Below are 23594 nucleotides of genomic sequence, written 5' to 3'. Positions count from 1 at the left end.
AAATTAATAAACTATGAATATAATTTGACAAGAATGACCCTCAGTTGAAGTAATTTAGCTACCTAATGAATGCGAAAATTTTCATTACATCATGTCATCTCATGTATCAAAATCTAGATCTAAGAGCTCTAATTTGGTCTCTAGTTCTGCTAAGGGGTTGATTTGTATATAATGTGACTCTCTCTTTATATATATAAAGAATGAGTTGCGTTAGTGTGCTAACTAATTTACAGTAATAACTTTCGATTCTGTGTATTAAAATTATCAACACAAAGATATAATTATATCAATATAACATGTAAATTTGAATATCAACACAAAGACATAAGTTTATCAACACAAGAAGATTGATAAATTTATGTCTTTGTGTTGATATTTTTAATAGTTTTTAGTTATTACCGTAAAAAGTTAGTATCTGAGCACACACCTATAAAGAATTCTTCAAATCACTAATTAAGAACGGAGTTAGTGACAAAAAAGGGTAGGGCGTAGTGCTTGAGCTGATGTTAATTAAAGACATTCATAGACTATAAGATTATATAATTGCAGAAATAAGACAACAAAATAAGGATGATTGATTGCACGATCCCTTTTAATGATTACTTAGTGTTACTGTTAACCTTTTTAATAGCATCGCTATTGGCCGAGGAAGAGGTTATATAATCATGATGGCTTATAAGCCCAACTAAAGTGAGCCCCATTCTTCATGTGCGAAGCCACTCACCTCGAGTAGTCATCGTATATTCGTATTCCGTCCTTAAAAAATATGAATATTTAGTTTGGTACGAGTTTTAACACATAATTAGTAAAGTAAGAGGGATATATAAAGAAAAAATCTCACTTTATGAGAGAGAAATGCGTTTTCAAAATTAAAAAGTTCATACTTTTCAGGGACGGACTAAAAACGAAATACTCCCTCCGTCCCCAAAGAATATGCATTTTTGGTTCGGCACAAGTTTTAATGCGAGATTGGGAAAGTAAGAGAGATGTAAAGAGAAAAAGTAATTAAAATATTGTTAGTGGAGAAAGAGTCCCACCTCATTAGAATGAAAAGAGTTTCCAAAATTAGAAAGTGCATATTCTTATGGAACGGACTAAAAAGGAAAGAGTGCATATTCTTATGGGACGGAGGGAGCAGTTCATACTTTTCAGGGACATAGAGAGTAGTACATTAATAAAAGAAATGAAAAACGACCCAGTTGGTAAGAAAACCTTTTCACTTTGTAAATTTGTCACGGCCACGTCTTACTAGTGATAGTGAGCGTGACTATATCGCGACTAAATAAAACTTGAAGGTAGAAAGAGATAAGCATAAATGGTGAGTCAAGTTTAAACATTAGTTTCAAATGCGAAAGTGGTACATGGCCAATCAAAATCAGAGTATGATAACTAGGTTTATGAAGTCTTAGTACAAAATGACTAGTGCAGCGGAAGAGACCAAGACAAAGAAGTATGTGTGAAGACACACTTCTTTGGGCATCCTAGTACTACTTATTATTGCCATTGCTCAACACTTTGCCCCTCGCCCACGTTCAACCTGCGCATTAGAAAAGAAACATGCATGGTTGAGTACTTGATATACTCAGTGGGCACATTGCCAAAAATCATAAGTTTCGTTTAAATTTTGTGAGCCATAGTTGACTGAGCACGGGGTTTTAGTTAAAAAGCCCGACTCACTAAAATTTCCTTTTATTCATAAAATTGATTGTGCAATCGCATAACATAGATACCATATCTGAAACGTATGTGAACCGAGAATGTGACCACATTCCACGACAATCACTGGACCGACCAACTCAAAAGCTAGCTCATGATCCCCATATGTATACACTAGTCCGAGTAGGGTTTGCGGCCCTATTGGGACCCGAATTTGATTCAACATAATTGGCATAGCCAAGCAGATAGGTATTCATAAAACAAAGCATGGCATGACAAAATATGTATAGCAATTTTCACTAAAATCATACTAAAAGTTATATTTTGAAAAGGAAATGCCCACCTCAAAAGCTTAATTCCTTAATTGAAAGTTCCTTGACTTGGTCTTACTCGACGTGCGAAGACGTCCTGATACGGTCCCAAGTCAGCCGGCTCCAGCCTCCAGTAAAGTCGGGGAAGCGTCGCCGGGAACAGAGGAAGAAGCAGCGCTGGAAGAAGAGGCAGTCCAGGAGGATGAACGGCGGCAGCAGCCATCTATTGCAATGTCGAGGCCGAAGAGGAACGTGAAGCAGCCAGATAAGTTTGGTGACTTCGTCACCAAGTAGGAGTCGTGTTAATTATTTCCTTGCTATTTATTTTTGATATGTTTTTGAGTCATTAATATTTTATTTTAGTTATTTATGGTAATTTAGCATTTCGGGTTTTCTTTGTTGGTTCTTTCCCGAGATAAATTAGGATTAGGCGTCGAACCAACCCTAGGGTCCTTAGTCTATAAATAGGGCTATGTTCATCAAACGTTATTATGAATAAAATTTAGCATTTTGCCCACAGCACGTGAATCATTCTATAATCTAGTTCACCGCTGCCCGACGGAGGAATTCCGCGCTCAGCGAGAAGCTAGAATTTCCGACGATCCTACGACAGGACGCCGGAAGCCTTCTTGGATCGACGAGCAGCTTGCCGCCGACCACCGTTGAGGAATCAAGTCCTTAACATCTGGTGCTTTCATCCAATACTCATGAAACGTTACACCAACAATGGGAAGTCCGTTTGGGGACCGAGTCGGAATGACTCGTACCCGGTCAATAGGTTTGGCGGTCGTCCACCCTTCGGAGGCCGCCGCGATGGTAGCGGGAACTACCGTTCGTCAGGGGACGACGGTGACATGGAGGGACGCACGATGGACGAAACCCATCATGATGATCACGTGAGCAACAAGTTGGATCGGGTCCTCGAGAAACTCGATCAATTTGACGTATGGAGGGAGGAGGCCGATCGAAAACTCGAAACCCTAGCGCCCACGCGCGTTTCGGACGTGCGGATAGGCCTGGACGATGGAGATGATCCGCAGTGGGACGAGAACAGAAGAAGAAGACCGAACGACAGAGGGTTTCAACCGGGAAACCCTAATCTTGGTTTCCAAGAAAGGCCACGGCGAGAGGACAGGAACCGCATGGGCCATGGGGGAGAGTTTCAAGGGGAGCGACAGAACAATTTCGCACGCCCCGCGACATGTTGGGATCCACCGCAACGTTACAAGTCACACGTTACGGGCTATGAAAAACCTCAGCGGGTTAAGATGCACCCCCCACGATTTGACGGGACGGACGCTACTAATTGGGTGTCGAGGGTTCAGTACTACTTCGACCACGTTATGATGCCCGATGCGGAGCGCCTGCACTACGCCGTAATGTTGTTCGATCCACCGGCGGCAGAGTGGGTTTTCAATTACTCCGCAAACAACGAGTTTGTCACGTGGCATGAGTTCTTGGAAGACGTCCGTCATCGTTTTGACAGACAGAGTTTTAAAAACTATTACGGCCTTCTAGCCAAACTTACTCAGACGGGAACCATCCTGGAATATCATGATACATTCGAAAAATACCTCAATCGGGTGCAAGGGGTCCCGGAATCAGACTTATTTACCCTATTTGTAGCTGGCCTCAAACCGGATATGCAAGAGCGCCTTCGGTTGCACCGCCCATCGTCGCTTGCGGCCGCGATGGCCCTGACATTGGAGTTGGCAGACATCCAGGCGGATCGTGGCCATCAGTCGGGCACAACCACAGGTTCGCGCAGACCATGGCAGAATCGGGAGCCCCGAGGACAGCCAGGGTTCCCCTCGGCGCAACCCACGCCTCAGGCTCCCTCGGCACCCCCCACACGTCGAGCCAGCCCAATCGGGGCCAGAAGATTCCACGCTTACCTTTAGTACGGGTATCTCAAGCAGAGAAGTCGGAACGATCCAGATTGGGTCTATGTTGGCACTGTCCCGAGAAGTGGGTAATCGGTCATGTATGCAGACAACGCATTCTCTGTTATGCGGACGAGGAGGAGGAGACTGAGGAGTCCCCGTTGGAGGAACCGGTCGGGGCGGATGTTTCACACATACACGCTATGAATGGGGGTCGCCGATCTCGACCGCTACGAGTGGTGGGGTTAGTACAGGACCAGGAAGTTAGCATCCTCATTGACACGGGGAGCGACAGGGATTTTATGCATCCGAGGATCGCGGAGAAACTGCACCTACCTTTGTCCACAATTCGGCCCTTCCGAGTCTATGTGGGGAATGACGAGGCATTGTTGTGTTCCCACATTTCACGGCAAACAAGGCTGGAGGTCCAAGGCACGGTTTTCACGGTCGACTTACACATCCTACCGGTGCACGGACCAGATATAATATTGGGTATGGACTGGCTCGAGTCATTGGGGAAGGTTACTGCAGACTTTGCGGGCAAGACCCTAGAATTTTTTCAGGGGGAAACACCAGTCACGTGGAAGGGAATTGCGCCCCCTCCGCAACGTATCAGCTTGAAATCTTTGGTAGCAATGTTACCTGCAAACGAGCTACTTGATTGTTATGAAATCATGCTGTTGGAGCAGGAATCACCGGAAATTGACACGTTTCCCCCGGGTCTTCCGCCAGAGTTGTTGGAGGTCTTAGAGAGGTTTCGCCCGATCTTTGGCTTACCCAACGAGATGCCGCCGACACGAGCTTATGATCATCGGGTTCACCTATTGCCGGGTACCAAGCCTGTAAATGTCAGACCTTACCGTTACCCTTATTTCCAAAAGAATGAGATTGAGCGACAGGTGAAGGACATGTTGGATCAGGGCATTATCCGACGGAGCAGCAGCCCGTTCTCATCCCCGGTTCTCCTAATCCGAAAGAAAGATGGCTCTTTTCGTTTCTGCATTGATTATCGCGCCTTGAACAACGCAACTGTTCCAGATCACTTTCCTATCCCGACAGCGGATGAGCTTTTCGATGAGCTAGGCAAGGCTCGCGTTTTCACCAAATTAGACTTGCGTTCGGGATACCATCAAATCCGAATGCACGAGGCAGATGTTTTTAAAACGGCCTTTCGTACTCATGACGGCCATTTCGAGTTTTTGGTGATGCCTTTCGGCCTCACGAATGCGCCATCCACATTTCAGGCCGCGATGAATGCGATCTTTCAACCGTTGCTAAGAAAGTTTGTGATCGTGTTCTTTGATGACATCTTGGTTTACAGCCCTTCGGCCGGGGACCATACTCGTCACTTGGCAGCGGTCCTGGGTGTTCTACAGGAGCACAGTTTCTTCGTCAAGCTCTCTAAATGTTCGTTTTGTAGCTCGACGGTTGAGTACCTCGGTCACCTGGTCAGCGACGGTTCCCTCAAGGCGGACCCATCTAAAATTGACGCAATGACAGCGTGGCCCCAACCAAAGAATGTGAAGCAACTTCGGGGTTTTCTCGGCTTAACGGGCTACTACCGCCGCTTTGTCGCTCAGTATGCCTTAATTGCAGCCCCACTCACTGATTTGCTAAAAAAAAGACGCATTTGAATGGTCCTCCGCAGCGTCGACGAGTTTTGACGACTTGAAGTTGGCCATGACACGTGCGCCAGTTCTCCGACTGCCCGATTTCACTCGACCTTTTTGCGTAGAAACCGACGCCTCGGACTTGGGCATCGGGGCGGTTTTGTTGCAGGACAATCATCCCATTGCCTATTTCAGCAAAAAATTGGGCCCTCGCCGGCGGGTGGCCTCGACCTATCACAAAGAATTATACGCTATCGTGGAGGCTGTTCAGAAATGGCGCCAATATCTACTGGGCCGAGAGTTTGTCATACGAAGTGATCAAAAGAGCTTGAAAGAGTTACTTCAACAAATAGTTCAAACCCCGGACCAGCAGTTGTATGTTCGCAAGCTGATGGGATACAAGTTTGTGATTGAATATAAAAAAGACAGCACGAATAAAGCTGCAGATGCTCTGTCTCGCCGAGAGGAGTCGTTGACGGCAGACATCACGGTCAACGATGAGGAGGGGGCTGCCGCGGACAGGGAGGCAGACCGCTGCTGCGATCTTCTAGCGGCTGCAGCTCAGCCGGTTCCCCAACTTATTGAATTGTTGAGAAACGAGATGAGATCGTCACCCGAGATGCGCGAGATCGTGACGGATATTGCGGAGGGGCGTGCGCCACCTCACTTATCGCTTGTGGATGGTCTGGTTTACTACAACCGTAGGATTTATGTGGGGTCACGCTCGTCGGGCAGGACGCCCATTCTAACAGAGTACCATTGTTCTCCGTCGGCGGGGCACCCGGGTTTCGAACGAACTTTGAGGCGTGTGGCAGCAGGGTTTTACTGGCGGAATATGAAGAAAGATGTGAAAAAATTTGTTGAGGCTTGTGTCGTTTGTCAAACTACAAAATACTCAACGCAAAAGCCTGCAGGGTTGCTGCAACCTTTGCCGGTCCCGTCTCAGGTTTGGGAAGACGTCTCGATGGATTTCATCACGGGTCTACCGCAATCTCTAGGATACACAACGATCATGGTAGTGGTGGATCGCTTGTCTAAGTACGCCCACTTCGCGCCCCTGCCGACCCGTTTTGAGGCCTTGAAGGTGGCACATCTATTCATTAATACGGTCGTCCGACACCATGGATTTCCAAAAACCTTGGTGTCAGATCGTGATTCCGTCTTCTTGAACCAAGTCTGGAAGGATCTAATGCGCCTAAGTGGCACAAAGCTGAATTTCTCCACGGCATATCATCCGCAGTCTGACGGGCAGACGGAGGTCCGCAATCGGGGGTTAGAACAGTATTTGAGGGCCTTCACGGCGGATCGCCCGTCCAAGTGGGCTAATTTCTTACCTTGGGCGGAGTTAGCGTTAAATTGCTTCCATCACGCAGGATTGGGGATGTCCCCATTCAAAGCCCTTTATGGGCGCGACCCGCCGAGCCTCATCTTCGCCAGACCGTCGGCGGGAACCCCACCTTCTGTTGCTGATCTAATTACTCAGAGGGGGGAGCTTTTGGTGGCGTTACGCAGGAATTTGGAGAGGGCGCAGCAAAGGATGCGTGAGTCGGCTAATAAGCATCGTCGTCATGTGGAGTTTAACACCGGTGATATGGTCATTCTCCGTTTGCAGCCGTACCGCCAGCATTCGGTGGCGCGCCCTCTGTCGGCCAAGTTGGCGCGTCGTTACTATGGACCATTTAAAATTTTGGAACGTATAGGCCAGGTGGCGTACCGTCTGGCCCTTCCGGAGGGGAGCAGGATCCACAATGTGTTTCATGTGAGCCTTTTAATGGCCTTTGTAGAGGGGGAGGGCGTCAGCGAGCCGATAGCGTTGCCGACGGAATTTTGTGGAAATAAACCGGTGGTGTATCCAACTAGAGCATTGGCCAGGCGAGTGCTTTGGCATGAGGGAGAGCCTAAGGAGCATGTGCTGGTTCGTTGGTCGGATGGTACGGAGTCACCTACGTGGGAGCCATTGGAGTTGATCCGGCGTACATTTCCTAACGTTCTCCTTGAGGACAAGGATTTTGCTATCGGAGGGGGGGTTGATACGGTCCCAAGTCAGCCGGCTCCAGCCTCCAGTAAAGTCGGGGAAGCGTCGCCGGGAACAGAGGAAGAAGCAGCGCTGGAAGAAGAGGCAGTCCAGGAGGATGAACGGCGGCAGCAGCCATCTATTGCAATGTCGAGGCCGAAGAGGAACGTGAAGCAGCCAGATAAGTTTGGTGACTTCGTCACCAAGTAGGAGTCGTGTTAATTATTTCCTTGCTATTTATTTTTGATATGTTTTTGAGTCATTAATATTTTATTTTAGTTATTTATGGTAATTTAGCATTTCGGGTTTTCTTTGTTGGTTCTTTCCCGGGATAAATTAGGATTAGGCGTCGAACCAACCCTAGGGTCCTTAGTCTATAAATAGGGCTATGTTCATCAAACGTTATTATGAATAAAATTTAGCATTTTGCCCACAGCACGTGAATCATTCTATAATCTAGTTCACCGCTGCCCGACGGAGGAATTCCGCGCTCAGCGAGAAGCTAGAATTTCCGACGATCCTACGACAGGACGCCGGAAGCCTTCTTGGATCGACGAGCAGCTTGCCGCCGACCACCGTTGAGGAATCAAGTCCTTAACACGTCCCTTTAGAAAAATAAAGTATACTTAAATTAGGCTTTAAGAAGTTGAATAAACCTAACGTGAATGCATCCTAAGTGCATGTTCTCTTATTTTTCTAGAAAAAAGGTTCTAGGATCCTCAAACATTAATTAAATCAGGAGATTTAATTAATAGTGGAGGTTTAAGAAATTATTTGTTTAACCTTGGAAGTAGTAACTTGTTGAAGCACTGAAATAAATCCGAGATTATTCACCATCGCGGAGATAATTAGTAATCCCTCTCATTGAACGTTTAACTTTGACGGTCCAAGATTTAATCGAAACCAATCTCCAGTTCCAACTTAATCAATAATACCATCCCATTTTCATTAGTCTAGGCCCAAGCTTAACTTAGATCATTAAAAGAATTAGCCCACTTCTCTATTTAAATCCTTAGGTAGGCCCAGTAAAACAATAAATCAGGCCCAACCACTATACTACCACCTCAAATCATGATTTTCCCCAATTGAAGAAAAAGGCCCTCCTTTCTCTCGGCTACATCGCCGCTCCACCCGAGTCGCCGGTTGCAGCTCCACGGCGTCACAGGGTCGCCGGTACCCTCCATCGAGCTGCAGTTCTGCCTGCGGCTATCTCCGCCGGCGTTCTGTACTCTGCATTCTCGCCGTTGCAGTCAGAGTTCTACCGGCAGCCAATCTGTCGGCATCGCCGTGGTTGGGTTCGACGACAGTAGCTTTACGGACATTTCCCCCTAAGCTAAGTTCTTTATTCCATTCTTCCCTAGTGTAGTTATTTAAAAAAAAAACTGAGCTAAGTCCGTGACAATCTGTAATTTGAGCATTGGAGACTTCTTTGGACTTGCTGTTATAGATTTATTTCTTATTGGAGGAGGTGATTTATTTCAATTGTTCATTGTAGTTTATTGCAAAAGCTATGTTTAAAAAAAAATATAATGTGAGTTGATGAGGAACAATGTTGCTACTGTTATGTGAAATCTTAGCATGCTGCAAGGTTTCCTCTAAGATGGTTCATGCTTTCCTATTCTAAGTGTGAAATGTATGGAGATATAAGGATGGGAGTGTGGTTACCTGTTGTGGTGATAAATTGGGAAAAGAAACTGATGGGTTCTTGCTAGCTTAGCTCCACTCACTGCCCCTTTCACAAAACTCACTCTCTCTTGATTTCTGACTGAAGTGGTAAAGGAGAGATATAGGGTGGAGACTCTCATATTTATAGGCTGTTTGTTGTTGAATCTTTGTATAACAGATTGTGGTGGGATTAGCAGGCATCAAACCTGATAACTCTTGGCTCTTTATTCAGAATGGTTGGCTGTTTGTAAGGCAGTACATAAGATGTACTCGTGAATCAAATGGACTGAGCTCCTCCTTTGATTTCTTATTGCAGCAAAATCCCTTTTGATGATCTTCATCCTACTTTGTTTAGTTCGATTTGTTTCTATCTTTGGAGTACATGTACTCTTGCATTTAAACACTTTGTTGGATTGTTGCAGGTAGTATTTGGAGAGAAGGCAGAAGCTGTTGGGAGTAGGAGCTGTGTTGCATGCAAGCATTGACTTACCTTCTTGGGTATGTCCTTGGTCCTTCCATTGTTGAAGAAGGGTTGTCTCTTTTCCTCTAATAAGAGCTCTTTAATTTCTTATGTATTTATTCATTGTAGGTGGTAGTCATAGGAGGAAAAATTATTGGGCTGCTCTTCGGGCCGACAGCCCACTGCCTACGGGCCGGACTAACGGGTCTTGGGTGTGGTTCGTGCTTGAAAAGAAAAGGCCCGCTGTTTATGTTCTTGCATTTTTAGTCATAATTTCTTTTCTTAACTTCATAAACTCATGCACTTAATTATGTAAATTAGCGCGTAGCTTGAGGTGTATGCGAACACTTTAGTTTGGGAAAGTAATCTTCATATTCTTTCTCGACGTTTGTTATGCTCAAAGTAGATATATAAATGTTTTAGTTCGTCGACACCCTCTTTACTTTTGCTTCGTGAACTATCCTCACTTAAGTATATCAACAAAAGAGTAACGAGATCTATTTATTAGAGTGACACATTTTCACTTAAGTATATCAACAAAAGAGTAACGAGATCTATTTATTAGAGTGACACATTTTTCAAAGTTAGGTGGAACTCCTAAAACTAGAGCAATTAAAGTAGCGGGTATTACAAAATTTTATAAAACCATCCATAATGGTATTTTTGTTTTTTTGAAATAGTAAAATGAAATACGGAGTATTATTTTATGAACAGAGGAAATAGAAATTAAATTTGGGTCAATATTAGAAAAATACTCCCTTCGTTTCAAGGAAGATGACCCCTCCCTTGGGCGGTACGGGATGTTATGCAAATTAATTTTGTGTATTGAGTGGAGAGAATAAAGTAAGAGAGAGCATAAAAATAGAAATAAATGTGTTTCTATTTTTATTAATGAGTCATCTTAGTTGGGATAAATTAAAAAGGAAAGTGAGTCAGTTATAATATTGAATATTCACCGGCATATGCAGCATGCAGTCATGAAAGTAGGTGATCTAGCTAAGCATACTTTTTGTCTGGTAAGATCCCAAATGAACATTAACAAATCTCCGCACGACAATGTAAACTGCTTTTTCAAATCAACTGGTTTTTATTGTGAATGAAAACAAACCAACTTGCATGTTCTAGCTACTTGCTTGATCACTTTTGGAAATAACTAGATACAGGCAGCCAGAGTGGAAAATAGAGTTCATAAGAACTACTCCCTCCGTCCCGACTAAGATTACACATTTCTTGGCCGGCACGGGATTTTAGGAGTTATTGGTTAAAGTGTTTAATTAGAGAGAGAAAAGGTGGATGTAAGTATTAAAATAGAGAGAGAAAGAAAGATGAGTATTTTAATAGGAGTGAGAATGCTATCAAACTAGTAAATCTACGTCTTTGCGTCGGAAGCGGAAATCAGGATATCCCAACTGATCCATTCTAACAAGCACCTTTCAGAAACCGAGACGCATAAATCGAATCATATAAGGACAGGACATAGGTCTGACCCAACTCCCTGCAAGGAAGTCGGCAGCAAGGTTTCTCTCTCTGTAGTGAGTATCGAACCTGCCGCTATGCAATCATGCTGCGAATTTGAACCATAGAATGTTTGAAATCCGCAGAACCAAACTGTCCAGATGAGTCGATCCATATGTGTGATGAGTCCCCTCCATAGCTAGCGAGAAGGCTTGAATAAGAGTCAGAAGCTTCGACTCGAAGCTCAACGCCGCAACAAGTGGAGTACTGAAGGCCCTCAGAAGACCTCCATCAAAACCACGAACAATGCCTCCACCACCAACTTCTAGAATCGATGTAGAAAAGGTTTCTTTTGTGTTTAGCTTCACCCAAGAGGCATCGGGTGGATGCCGGAACTATGGAGCAAATGCAGAACACGTTGTGTCTCGTCTAAGAATGTGTATTGCAACATAATGGGGAAACACAGATATTGAACGATAACCAACAGAATTCAACCAGACATGAATTATATTTTCAAACAGAAATATCAATATTTGAAACCTGACATAACCAACAGAAACAAAGCAGCAAGAATAGTGAATAACCAATTCGGAAACTGGAAAACTATTATCAGTAGTATAAAACAAGCATCTTGTGTAACGCAACGGGTGTTACACAATTACATCGTATGACAGCAACCCAAATATCGTGGCTGAAAACAACGAAAACGCTTTCCAGATACAGGCGTATACATCAGAAAGTGTTAAAAAATAGAAATAAACTCTCTTCTGTAAGTAGAAAAAAAAAATAAGAAGGGTGGATACAACTGAATCTGTACAAAGTGAGCATCTTGCAGCTGGCAATACGCTTCTTCAGCTGGGCAGATCGTATCAACCGCGCCTTGGACTACAGTATCGTAAGTGAAGATTCTTTTACAAACAAATCAGATGTTGGTGAGGTAGAATATACACATGTGAACCAGAGAAAGACAGAGAAAGACATGACATTCTCACATACAAATGTCAGATTTCTGTGATTCACTTCTTCATCAAAGCCAAAAGGAGACCATCATCTGCATTATCAGTGGACCAGAAAACAAGTATTCAGAAACGGGGAATGTGCAATGAAGAAAGGATAGAAATGAGTACCTCAGCTAGAGGTTGCAAGGATGGTTCGTCGTTTGCAGGGAAAGATTTCTTCGCTTTCACTTTCTGAATGGCAATCTGATCCTGTAACAAACTCAGTTTCTTCCAGATCTCTTTCAACAGAATCAGCTCTTCCTCTCTTTCCGAAGATTGTGGCTGCATCTCTGGATGCCTCTCAAGTTGATCTAAATTGGATTCAGATACATTAATACGTATTCTTGGTTGGACAGAAGCAACATCAGCACTTGCTGTAGATTGGACAATCCCTCGATCAATAGCAGCAATATCACTTGGTTTACATAAATTTTTGTCGTGGTCAGTTGAGTCCAGTAGCTTCTTCAGCCAGTCAGGTTCATTTTTGGCAATCTTTTTGACAGATTCAGGATGAGTCGGATCTTGGCTAGCTTGACAAACTTTGCTTGATGGTTGAGCTTGATCTCGGATCTCAAGGATCTCACTGGCTTCATAAGACACGGGTAACTGGTCAACCTGCGGAACCTCAAAGACATCATGTACCGTTGGAGGACAAGGGGAATGAACAGCTTTCGTGTCTTGTGATGAATCTCCTGAATACGAAGATAGATTTGATAGACTTGGCTTTTTAGAAATGGCTGGATTCAGGGCTTCACTAACAGAGCCTGTTATGTTAGCTCCTGTCATATCTTTTACCAAAAGATCTAGCTCCTTTATCTGCTCGGCATAAGAAAACATGCCTTCATGAGTTGAGCCATCAAGCTTCCTCTCTGAACCTGAGACAAACGACTCGTTTGTTTCCTGGCCTGACTGTTCCTCCTCTATCGGCTTAGAAATTACATCTACATCTACATTAGTGGAACCTTCTAAATCGAGCAGAGCCTTCTTGCATTTCAAGTGAAGGCATGTTTCTCCCGATACACATTCGTTTCTATGCAAAAGGTTTTCAGGAATGTTCATATCATCACCAGAAGGAACATCGAAACCCATGCTCATCAACTGATACCTATAGGTTTGAACTTGATAATCTAACTCAGCCACCTCCATTTCTTTCTCAGTGATCATATCTTCAATCAAGGCAAAAGATTCCTCGGCATGACACATCCTCTCCTCCGCCAGTCTCTTATACTGCTCCGCCTCCATTTTGACCGCAGCCTTCTCTCCTTGTAGACGCAATATCACAGATAAAGCTTCACTAGCTGCAGTGGCAGAAGCTTCTCTTTCTGCATCCAACTCAATGTACAGTTTCTGCAGAAGCTTCTGCTGAGCACAAAGTGCATTCTTTAGTGAAGCAATCTCTGATTCGGACATCACTGTGCTGTAGTTAGCCATCCCCAGGTGTATAAACAACTAGCCTTGTATCTGGAGATACAAACAGAAATCCAAATTAATACTAGTTACTTACTCCATTCAATTTAACTAAATAATGACGATACTCATGTTTGTTCAAATCCCCTGTCCTTCCTAACGCCCCTACGTTAACGATTCAAATGCATGCACACGTGCAAACATATGCATGTACTATTATACATGTAGCGGAAAATGTTCAAATAAGAATCTTATATATACATATTTGTAATGTTATCCATAGGAATAACGTACAACGATGAAGAAACTATTCTCACCTAGTTCTCCAGGAAAAGATCAGAAATGGGGTAGACCTTGAAGAACAAAGTGTAGATGTTTTTAAATAAAGAAAAAAAGATCACGTGGAAGAAGAATCAAAGCAAGGATCTTGGTTCAAGAGCAAATATTTTCTTGAACCATATAACAAAAGCTAAAAGATAAACTCTAGGATTCAAAGAAAGAAAAAAAAATCAACAAGAGGGATGCATGAGGATGGAAATGGCAACAAGATTTACAAGTATGTAAGTTGAAAATCTTGAGGAATAGCTTAGAATGAAATTCCCCAAACTGAAATTGAAAGAAAAAGATCAAGTGGTTGATGAGCACTCTTTTGAAACGAGATTCTTGTATTTCCTTTCACAAAAAAAAACAGGCTTGGATTTCATCAGATCTTAACCAAAACCAGCCACCCATACATGCCTTTTTCTTTGTTATAAAGAGAAGTTCTTTTTTTTAGCTCAAATGTCAAAGGCATGCGGCAGATTTTGGCAGGGGAATTTAAGCTCTTGAAAATTGGAAGTGACATAAAAAAAATATATTTCATAAGCTTAACTCCATTCTGCCAAAATCAGCATGGACCTATTCTAAACCAGACTCTTTTTCCTTCACTAGTTTTTAACAGCACTTTCCCTCCCTTTGAGAAGAGATTTGTTGATATTGCATGGTGATTACCACCACTAATTTCCTTTTGAGGTGATAACTCTAAATAAATATGTGATGGTTGAGACCTTTGCGGAAAATCAAATAACAGAATGGATATGAAATATAATTACAAAGACAGCCTTGTAATTACTAGCATAGTTTATGTTGATCTATATTGCCGCAAAATGTAAATCAAACATATAAATTAAACAAATACTATAATATGAAATGTAAATATGTAATAGAGAATCCAGATTGTGTCTATTCAATCAATTACAAAACTTGACCCATCACAAACTATAAGGCCACATTCTAATATTTCTGAATTTAAATACGCTAAGGCCATGTTCGGTTTGAAAGATCATATCTCATGATTGAATTGTATTATGTTTGGTTCATGAGATAGAATCACGCAACTTAGTCCTAGATGGATAATCATATGATAATAAGTCATTGTCACCTACCCCAACTAAAATAATGCCACAACTTAATCCTAGGTAGACAGGGACGGATCCAGAAAATAATCATTGAAGGGACAAAAATACACGTGATGATATTTGAAGTATTTGAGGAGGGACATTTAAAGAAGAAACTAATATTAATTTTTTTTCTATAATAGATTTTATACATAGATATGAAATTTCGAGGGAGGGCATTTGCCCCTCCTGCTTGCACATTAGATCTGTCCCTGTAGGTAGATAATTATATGATAATGAGTCATGCCAACCGAATGACACCTAAACGTCCTATGCAGTATAAATAAATATAGTTATGCAAACACCATCAACCGTTATGGATTATCATACAAACATGAGAACAAGAAATCATATTGTATATTAAGCTATTTTTAAGTAACGTTTTAGTAGTATGATTTATGTTATTTATAAAAAAATATTTTTAGTAAACTACTTATACTGTATTATTTGAATTTGTTAAGAATATTAGTATTCTGTCCCACATAGGTAATGTGATATAGCCTAGCTTAGTCTCTTGTACTATATATATGTGGCCTCTGTTGAGTAATAATATACACAAAATACACTACTACTGTTGTGATTTGCGCACACAAGGCTTTCACACACTAAAGAAGATCACACACACACTCACTGTTGTATGAGATCACACAATGCAGAAACACACACACTCACACTTTGAGTATTGAAGATGATAATCTTGGAGAGAAACTGGAAAACTCTTTATTGATAAAACTCCTAAACTACATACACGGTTTGTGAGCTATTTAAAGCTCTACAATCAAGTAGCAACTGCTACTAACTAACTACAAGAAGAATCAAGAAAACAAGAAGAATAACCGTTACATCTCAGCTAACTAACTGCTGCTCCAACGGCTAGTTCGGCTAGGTTGCTTCTTCCTTCTCGGCTTAAGGCCGAACTCCCTTCTCGGCTCAAGACCGAACTTCCTTCTCGGCTCAAGACCGAACTTCCTTCTCGGCTCAAGACCGAACTTCCTTCTCGGCTAGTTCCAGCTCAAAGCCGAGCTTACCGAACTCCCTTCTAGCCGAGCTTACCTTCTTCTGCCTTCTTCTTCCAACTGAAATGAGCACTCCATTATTACAATTCTCCACCTGAGGGCTCATCTCAGTTCTTGCACAAACATTGATCAACTTCTTGCAATGATCAAACTTGTCTCTACCTAGAGACTTTGTTAGCATGTCAGCCGGATTGTGCAAGGTGTTAATCTTAATCACCTTCACTCTCCCCTTCTCAATCTCGTCTCTAATAAAATGCAACTTTATGTCTATGTGCTTGCTCCTTTCATGAAAACCCGGATGTTTAGCCAAGCACATAGCTGAGCTGCTGTCACAATGAATCACCATTGTCTTTTGGTTAAAACCAAAGTCAGAAATCACTCCCTGAATCCAAAAGCTCTCCTGTACAGCTGCAGTGAGAGCTATATACTCTGATTCTGTTGTTGAGAGAGCAACAACACTTTGCAACCCTGATTTCCAGCTGATTACTGTTCCAAACATGGTGAAAAGATAACCTGTTTGGGACTTTCTGTTGTCCAGGTTTGCAGCATAGTCTGCATCACAATAGCCCTGCACAACCTCCTCAGATTCACCTTCCCAGCCATTGAAGACAATTCCCCAGCCACTGGTTGACTTCATGTACCTCAATATCCACTTAAGAGCATTCCAATGCTCCTTCCCCGGGTCAGCCATGTATCTGCTAGTCACTGAGATAGCATGTGCCAGATCTGGTCTGGTACAGATCATAGTATACATAACACTTCCAACCACACTAGCATAAGGAATAGACTCCATCTCCTCAGCCTCTTGCTTAGATTTAGGGGCCTGCTCCTTTGAAAGCTTAAAACTCTGGGACAGAGGAGTTGATGCAGCTTTTGCATTTTCCATTTTGAATCTCTGCAAAACTTTCTCAATATAGTCAGTTTGCAGCATCCACAGCTTCTTGCAGCCTCTATCTCTCTGAATATGTATGCCTAGGATCTTCCTTGACTCTCCTAGATCCTTCATTTCAAAGCTTGACTTCAGATCTTGTTTAACTTTCTGAATTTCTGTCATAGAAGGCCCTGCAAGTAGCATATCATCCACATAGAGTAATAGGTAGGCAATGGGAGTCCTGCCTGCCTTCTTGATGTAAATACAATCATCATATTCTGACTTGGAGAAGCCAATCTTCTTCATCTGTGCATCAAACTTCTTATTCCACTGTCTAGGACTTTGCTTAAGTCCATAAAGACTTTTCTGTAACAGGCACACCTTGCCTTCTTCTCCAATCTTCACATAGCCCTCTGGCTGTTCCATGAAGATAGTTTCCTCTAGATCTCCATTGAGGAAGGCTGTCTTCACATCAAGCTGTTGTAGCTCCCAGTCAAGCTGATTCACCACAGCCAATAGGATCCTAATTGAAGTGTGCTTCACAACAGGTGCAAACACTTCATTGAAATCGATTCCCTCCTGCTGTGTAAAGCCTCTAGCCACCAGCCTTGCCTTGAACCTGACTCTATCCTTATCAGTGGTCTCAATCTTTCTTTTAAACAACCACTTACAGCTTACCAGCCTCCTTTCCTTACCATCTGTACTCAGCTTGGATTTGTCCACCAAAATCCATGTTTTGTTCTTGAGTAAAGACTCTATTTCCTCATTCATGGCTTCAATCCATCTTTCTCTATCTTTACTCTGCATAGCTTCTTTATATGTGAGTGGATCTGCACCATCAATACTTTCAGCTGCACACAGAGCATAATACACAACATCAGAGAACTTTGTTGGTGGCCTTGTTTCTCTTCTAACTCTGTCCCTTGCAAGCTGATAATCTCTGATAGAGTCTGATGTAGACTCACCAGCCTGGTTGCCCTGAGTTGGAGCCTCTTCTTTATCTGAATCAGACTCACTCCCTGAGTCAGTAACTCCACCTGCTCCTAGGCCAACCCCCACAGGCTCCACCTTGAAGAAATCACCCTCATCTTCACTGGAGTCCAGCTTATCTTTCAGGTATGGCATCTGATCCTCCAAGAACACCACATCCCTACTCACCAAGACCTTCTGCTTACCGGGCTCAATACACCAGAGCCTATACCCCTTAACACCCCTCTGATACCCCAGCAAGATACATTTCAGAGCCCTCGCTTCAAGCTTACTTTGCCTAGCATGAGCATAGGCTGCACACCCAAACACCTTGTATTTTGAGTAGTCACTATGAGCTCCATACCACATGTAATCAGGAGTTTCAGATTTCAGGGCAGTAGATGGGCATTTATTGATAAGATAGGCTGCTGTATACACAGCCTCACCCCAGAACCTGCTGCTCAAACCAGAACCAAGAAGTAGGCACCTCACCCTCTCTAGGATTGTCCTATTCATCCTCTCCACAACACCATTTTGCTGGGGATTACCAGGAACAGTACGGTGCCTCTTCATACCCTTCTCTTTCAAGCTTCCTTCAGCTGGGTGGCCCAATCTCTTGTGCCATAGCATTATGGAATCATCTGACACTGCATTGCTTTCTCCATCAACAGCCTTAGCCTTCAGATAATAGAGAATATGCTCTCTGTCAGCCTCCATCATCACTGCATCTCCAGATTTAACAAACAATTTTCCTTGACTCATCAATATGGTGAACCCTCTCTGCTCCAGCATTCCCAATGAGATGAGATTCCTCTTCACTTCTGGAATATACCTCACCCCAGTTAGGATCTTTATAGAGCCATCTTGTAGGCTTAGCTTTACCTTCCCTATTCCTCTGATCTGACAAATGTGATTATTACCCAGCACCACAGTGCCGGCTGCTTCTTGAAGGTAATGAAACCAGCTCCTATTTGGGCACATATGGAAGCTGCACCCTGAGTCCATAATCCACCTATGACTGACCCCACTGTCACTAATATTCATGAGTTGAGCCGGGGGATCAGCACTCTCCACACAATCAGATTGGTTGTGTCCCTCAGAGGCCATCTTTCTCTTCCATGCATGACAATCTTTCTTCAAATGTCCAGGTTTCTTGCACCAATAGCAAGCTCTGGTTTCCTTCTGAGCATCAGAACTTGAGGGTTTAGGGCCCTCAAACTTCTTCTTGAAGTTCTGCTTCTTGAACTTCTTCACATTCAAGGCCTCTGCAGCTTGAACATTGGAGCTTGCAGAGCCTCTGTTGGCTGTCTTCTGGAGTTCTTTGGCCACCAAGGCTGAATAGACTTCTGCATAGGTGATAGGTTTATCTCTTCCATAGATAATTGCATCACTTAACTGGTCATACGAGCTAGGCAAGGCATTCAATGTGAGAATGGCCTTATCCTCATCTGAAATCTTGACATCAACAGATCTCAGGTCATCAATGATCTTGTTGAACTCCTCTAGCTGCTCAATGATGGACCTATCTCCAGAAAAACTATAGGCATACAGCCTCTTCTTGAGATACAGCCGGTTAGCCAAGGATTTGGCCAAGTAAGCTTCATCCAACTTGTCCAAGATCTCCACCGCAGTCTTGGCTTCTTGAACATCCCTCAAGACCTTATCTCCAAGGCACAGAATCACAGCAGAATGTGCCTTGAGCTGCATCTCCTCCATCTTTGCCTGAGCTTTATCATCAAGCACTGGAGCCTTTCCTTTCTCCTCTGGTTTTGCAAGAACTGCGGCCAAGCCTTGTTGAATCAAAACCGCCTTCATCTTCATCTTCCACAGGCTATAATCATTCTTGCCTGTGAACTTTTCTGCATCAAGCCTTGCTGCCATCTCTGAAACCGTTTGATCCTCTGCAAATCAGCTTCAATATCCCTTCCCACAGACGGCGCCACTTGTTGTGATTTGCGCACACAAGGCTTTCACACACTAAAGAAGATCACACACACACTCACTGTTGTATGAGATCACACAATGCAGAAACACACACACTCACACTTTGAGTATTGAAGATGATAATCTTGGAGAGAAACTGGAAAACTCTTTATTGATAAAACTCCTAAACTACATACACGGTTTGTGAGCTATTTAAAGCTCTACAATCAAGTAGCAACTGCTACTAACTAACTACAAGAAGAATCAAGAAAACAAGAAGAATAACCGTTACATCTCAGCTAACTAACTGCTGCTCCAACGGCTAGTTCGGCTAGGTTGCTTCTTCCTTCTCGGCTTAAGGCCGAACTCCCTTCTCAGCTCAAGACCGAACTTCCTTCTCGGCTCAAGACCGAACTTCCTTCTCGGCTAGTTCCAGCTCAAAGCCGAGCTTACCGAACTCCCTTCTAGCCGAGCTTACCGAACTCCCTTCTAGCCGAGCTTACCTTCTTCTGCCTTCTTCTTCCAACTGAAATGAGCACTCCATTATTACAACTACTTTCTCTAGTATGTCTATTTACTTTTCCGCTTATATCTATATTTTACTGTTCTACATGGTATCAGAGCGGATTCGAATCCGTCTCTAGAAAATTAGGGTTTCCAAAAAAAAAGAACTAAATTAAGGTTTCTGCTCCCTCCCGCTTTACTGTCCCCACTCTGCTCTTCCGTCACTACTCTACTCTACTCTACCAGAAATTATGTTTTGTTCTGCTCTACTGCGCTATTATGCCCAAATTTGGGTTTCTACCACTACTATATTGCACAACTGCTCTTCTTTGCCCAAACTAGGGTTTCTGACGTTGCTGCATTCTGCACTATTATGGTTCTGCTATACCACTCTTTCTGAAATTACAGTTATGCTATGCTCTACTCCGCTACTCTGCCCAAACTAGGGTTTTTACGTTGCTGTATTCTGCGCTATTATTTGCATGCTGTTCAACTCCTGCTCCGTTGCTCTGCGCGGTATTATCTACCTGCGCTCTTACTTGCTTTTTATCTACCTGCGTTCTTGTCAGCAGTTATTATTCTACTCTTACAGTTGTCCTCATGCTACAGTTGCTACTACGCTACAACTGTCACTACTACGTTGCATCTACTACTTCTGCTCATCAGTTGCTACTCTGCTGCAACTGTAAATGCCTGCATCTACTATTTCTGCTACAGTTGCAACAACTGCCCTACAGCTGCTACTCTGCTACAGATACTATTACCTGCATCTGCTACAGTTGCAACTACTGTCCAGCTGCTACTCTGCTACAACTGACACTAACTACCATGCCACTAACTACCATGCATCTTCTACTCTGCTATAGTTGCTACTACTACTCTGCATCTGCTACTACTGCCCTATAGCTGCTACTCTGCAACAGCTACTACTACTCTGCCTTGCAGCTCTACTTATGCAACAGCTGCAACTACTACTACCCTATAGTTTCGGCTACTACTATTGCTGCCGATGTTTGAGGAAAAACATTTTTGAGAACTTTGTACCAAGCTGGCCAATATAGATGTTCCAGCTTGAGGGGGAGTGTTAAGAATATTAGTATTCTGTCTCACCTCGGTGATGTGACATAGCCTAGCTTAGTCTCTTGTACTATATATATGTGGCCTGTGTTGAGTAATAATATACACAAAATACAGTACTACTTTCTCTACTATGTCTATTTACTTTTCCGCTTATATCTATATTTTACTGTTCTACAGAATTAAAATCCATTAAAAAATAATTCATAGTAATTAAATATCTTTTTAATAAAAAAAAACTTAAACACTCGCATGTGTCTTCTTGCAAGTCGTAACAATTACACACAAGCTACCACATATAAATAAAGAAAAATCTTAGGACAATACCCCTCTTAGAATAATTTCTACAAGAGAAAAGGAAAAAAAAATGGATTAGAGAAAAGAAGAGCAACACAAGGTGCTGAAATCCAAGAAAAAAAAATGAATTACATCAAGTTAAGAATTGATCTACCTCGCAGTGACGGCCAGGTATATACCAAGATGCCAAATCCTGCAGTGTGTCCTGATAATAACGTCCAGACAATCGGCGAAGTCATAAACAATAATGCCAGCTGCATAAACAAAATTCCATACATCATCCACTGATGAGGGAAATTGGCTCACAAATCAAAGAAAGCTTCATACTACTTCATAAGCTTTACATCCCACTTCATACTCAACCTTGCTCAAAAACTCAAAATTATTTTTGGAAATCTAGTCCATCAGTATATTAGGTAAAATTGCACAACCAGCATGGGTAGCACATTGACTTTAACCATACAAGCAGGGGATAAGTGAATAACAAATAAATCCATCACAACAAGAAGGTTTTCTTGTATATTGTGGAGAGAAGATCCACTCCAAGTAGTAGTGCCTGACATGACTTCTCTATGTAAACAAATAACCAGTCTCATTTTCAAAGATTTGATTTAAGCTAGGCAAACTTAAGAAAGTAGAAAAAGTGATGGATACTTGTAGCTCAATTAAACAAGTAACCATACTATGGAGAGCATATTTAATTGCCCGAAGGAATACAGGGAATATACTTATGATGAATAGTGATTATCAAAATGTAAAACAGCAGGGTTTTTTAAAAATGAAACGATTATACAATTGACGACATTGCAGCCATTAGGATCCAATTGACGAAATTTCGGGTGTGATGGAAGAGGTTCCTGCTACCGAGTTACAATTTTACACCCAAATCACAGAATCAAGCACAATCTTGGTTTGCATTTTATCATTCACATTCAGGAAGAAAAGCACAGACATTCACACATATAGGCAAAGTTAATCAGACTAAAAAACACATAGATGAGATTAAGAAGAAGTAGAAATATGAAGGCTGCGTACATTTGCAGTTCTCTTTGAGTTGTTGCGCCTTCGCTTTTCCTTCTTCTTGGACGCCGGGAACAGTTTTTTTCTTATTAAACAGCTGAGGAATATGTAGATTAGTAAATTCAAATTTTAAATCAGGAAATCTTATGTTCGACTTGAAATAGATTATAGTGATTATTGTATAATTATATACTCCCGTTCCACAATAATTATCACTATTTTCCATTTCGGTCCGTCCCAAAATAATTGTCATACTTCAAATGATAACTAGATCTCACATTCTACTAATTCTCACTTTAATCACATTTTATTATATAACTAATATAAAAAAGTGTGTTTCACGTTCCACTAGATATTCAATGATGAGATCATTTAAGCCGGGCGGGTTCTATAAGAGCATGAATAACGCTTGGGGCCGGGCCGCAAATCGCGAGTCCTTGCCCGTCCCGCGCGTTGGAGGAGGAGGCGGCACGGCCTGGGCCGGTCCCCGTACCGCGATCCCGGCCTGGTGCCCGTCCCGCGGCCAGGCCTGGGACGGCGTTATTTGGGGGACAGGCTGCCTCCGCGAGTCCCGGCCCAGTGTTACACGCTCTCGGGCTGGGCCGCAAGTCCAATTTATTTATTTATTTTTTTTATTTTGTGTATATAAATACGAGCATTCCATTTGTGCATCAATCTTACGTGCATTCCATTTCAATCTATATTATACCCTTTATTTCGACGTCAATGGATTGGTTCAACAGCGATGAACGTCAGATGGAGGAGTTCGTTAACTCGAACAATTGGTACATACCGGGGTCGCAACGATCGCAGCCACAGCCTAGTCCGGGAGTCGGTAGCAACGTTGATGTAACATCGCCGGTCAACACCGATGAATTCGAGATCAGCGAGATGGAGCCCACTCAAGAGCCTGGCAAGGAGAAGGTCGGCGAGGAGGATGGGCCGAAGAAGAACGGTCCGCAAGAGACAATGTGGCTTGCGAGGAACTACATCGACGTCGCCGAGGATCCTATCATCGGCAA

The 23594-nt window shown here is 42.8% G+C and overlaps 1 protein-coding gene and 1 long non-coding RNA gene across 5 annotated transcripts; one reads left to right on the top strand and one right to left on the bottom strand.

Annotated features, from left to right (window-relative positions):
- Positions 1 to 8571: 8571 nt before the first annotated feature.
- On the top strand, positions 8572 to 10030 carry LOC121799187. The gene is made up of 2 exons (XR_006050166.1): positions 8572 to 9637; positions 9729 to 10030. It is a non-coding gene; the product is annotated as an uncharacterized LOC121799187 (long non-coding RNA).
- Positions 10031 to 11627: 1597 nt separating this feature from the next.
- LOC121801562 (myosin-binding protein 7-like) lies at positions 11628 to 22711 on the bottom strand. Of its 4 annotated transcripts, XM_042201080.1 has the most exons (5): positions 22588 to 22711; positions 21707 to 21806; positions 12182 to 13513; positions 12051 to 12105; positions 11628 to 11962 (listed from the first exon to the last, which is right to left on the bottom strand). In XM_042201080.1, exons 3-4 carry the CDS (start codon positions 13481 to 13483, stop codon positions 12082 to 12084), a joined length of 1326 nt encoding a protein of 441 aa, XP_042057014.1. In that variant the 5' UTR covers positions 13484 to 13513; positions 21707 to 21806; positions 22588 to 22711; the 3' UTR covers positions 11628 to 11962; positions 12051 to 12081. The 4 variants fall into 4 exon arrangements, with proteins under 4 accessions (XP_042057014.1, XP_042057015.1, XP_042057012.1 ...); XM_042201081.1 differs by having other exon boundaries at positions 11628 to 12105; XM_042201078.1 differs by lacking the exon at positions 22588 to 22711 and having other exon boundaries at positions 11628 to 12105; positions 21707 to 22536.
- Positions 22712 to 23594: the final 883 nt, after the last annotated feature.

Source organism: Salvia splendens, chromosome 4 (genome assembly GCF_004379255.2).
Source record: "Salvia splendens isolate huo1 chromosome 4, SspV2, whole genome shotgun sequence".
In the NCBI taxonomy this organism is placed as follows: Eukaryota; Viridiplantae; Streptophyta; class Magnoliopsida; order Lamiales; family Lamiaceae; genus Salvia; species Salvia splendens.
Note: the sequence above shows the minus strand (reverse complement) of the source record. Positions and strands in the feature narration are given on the sequence as shown.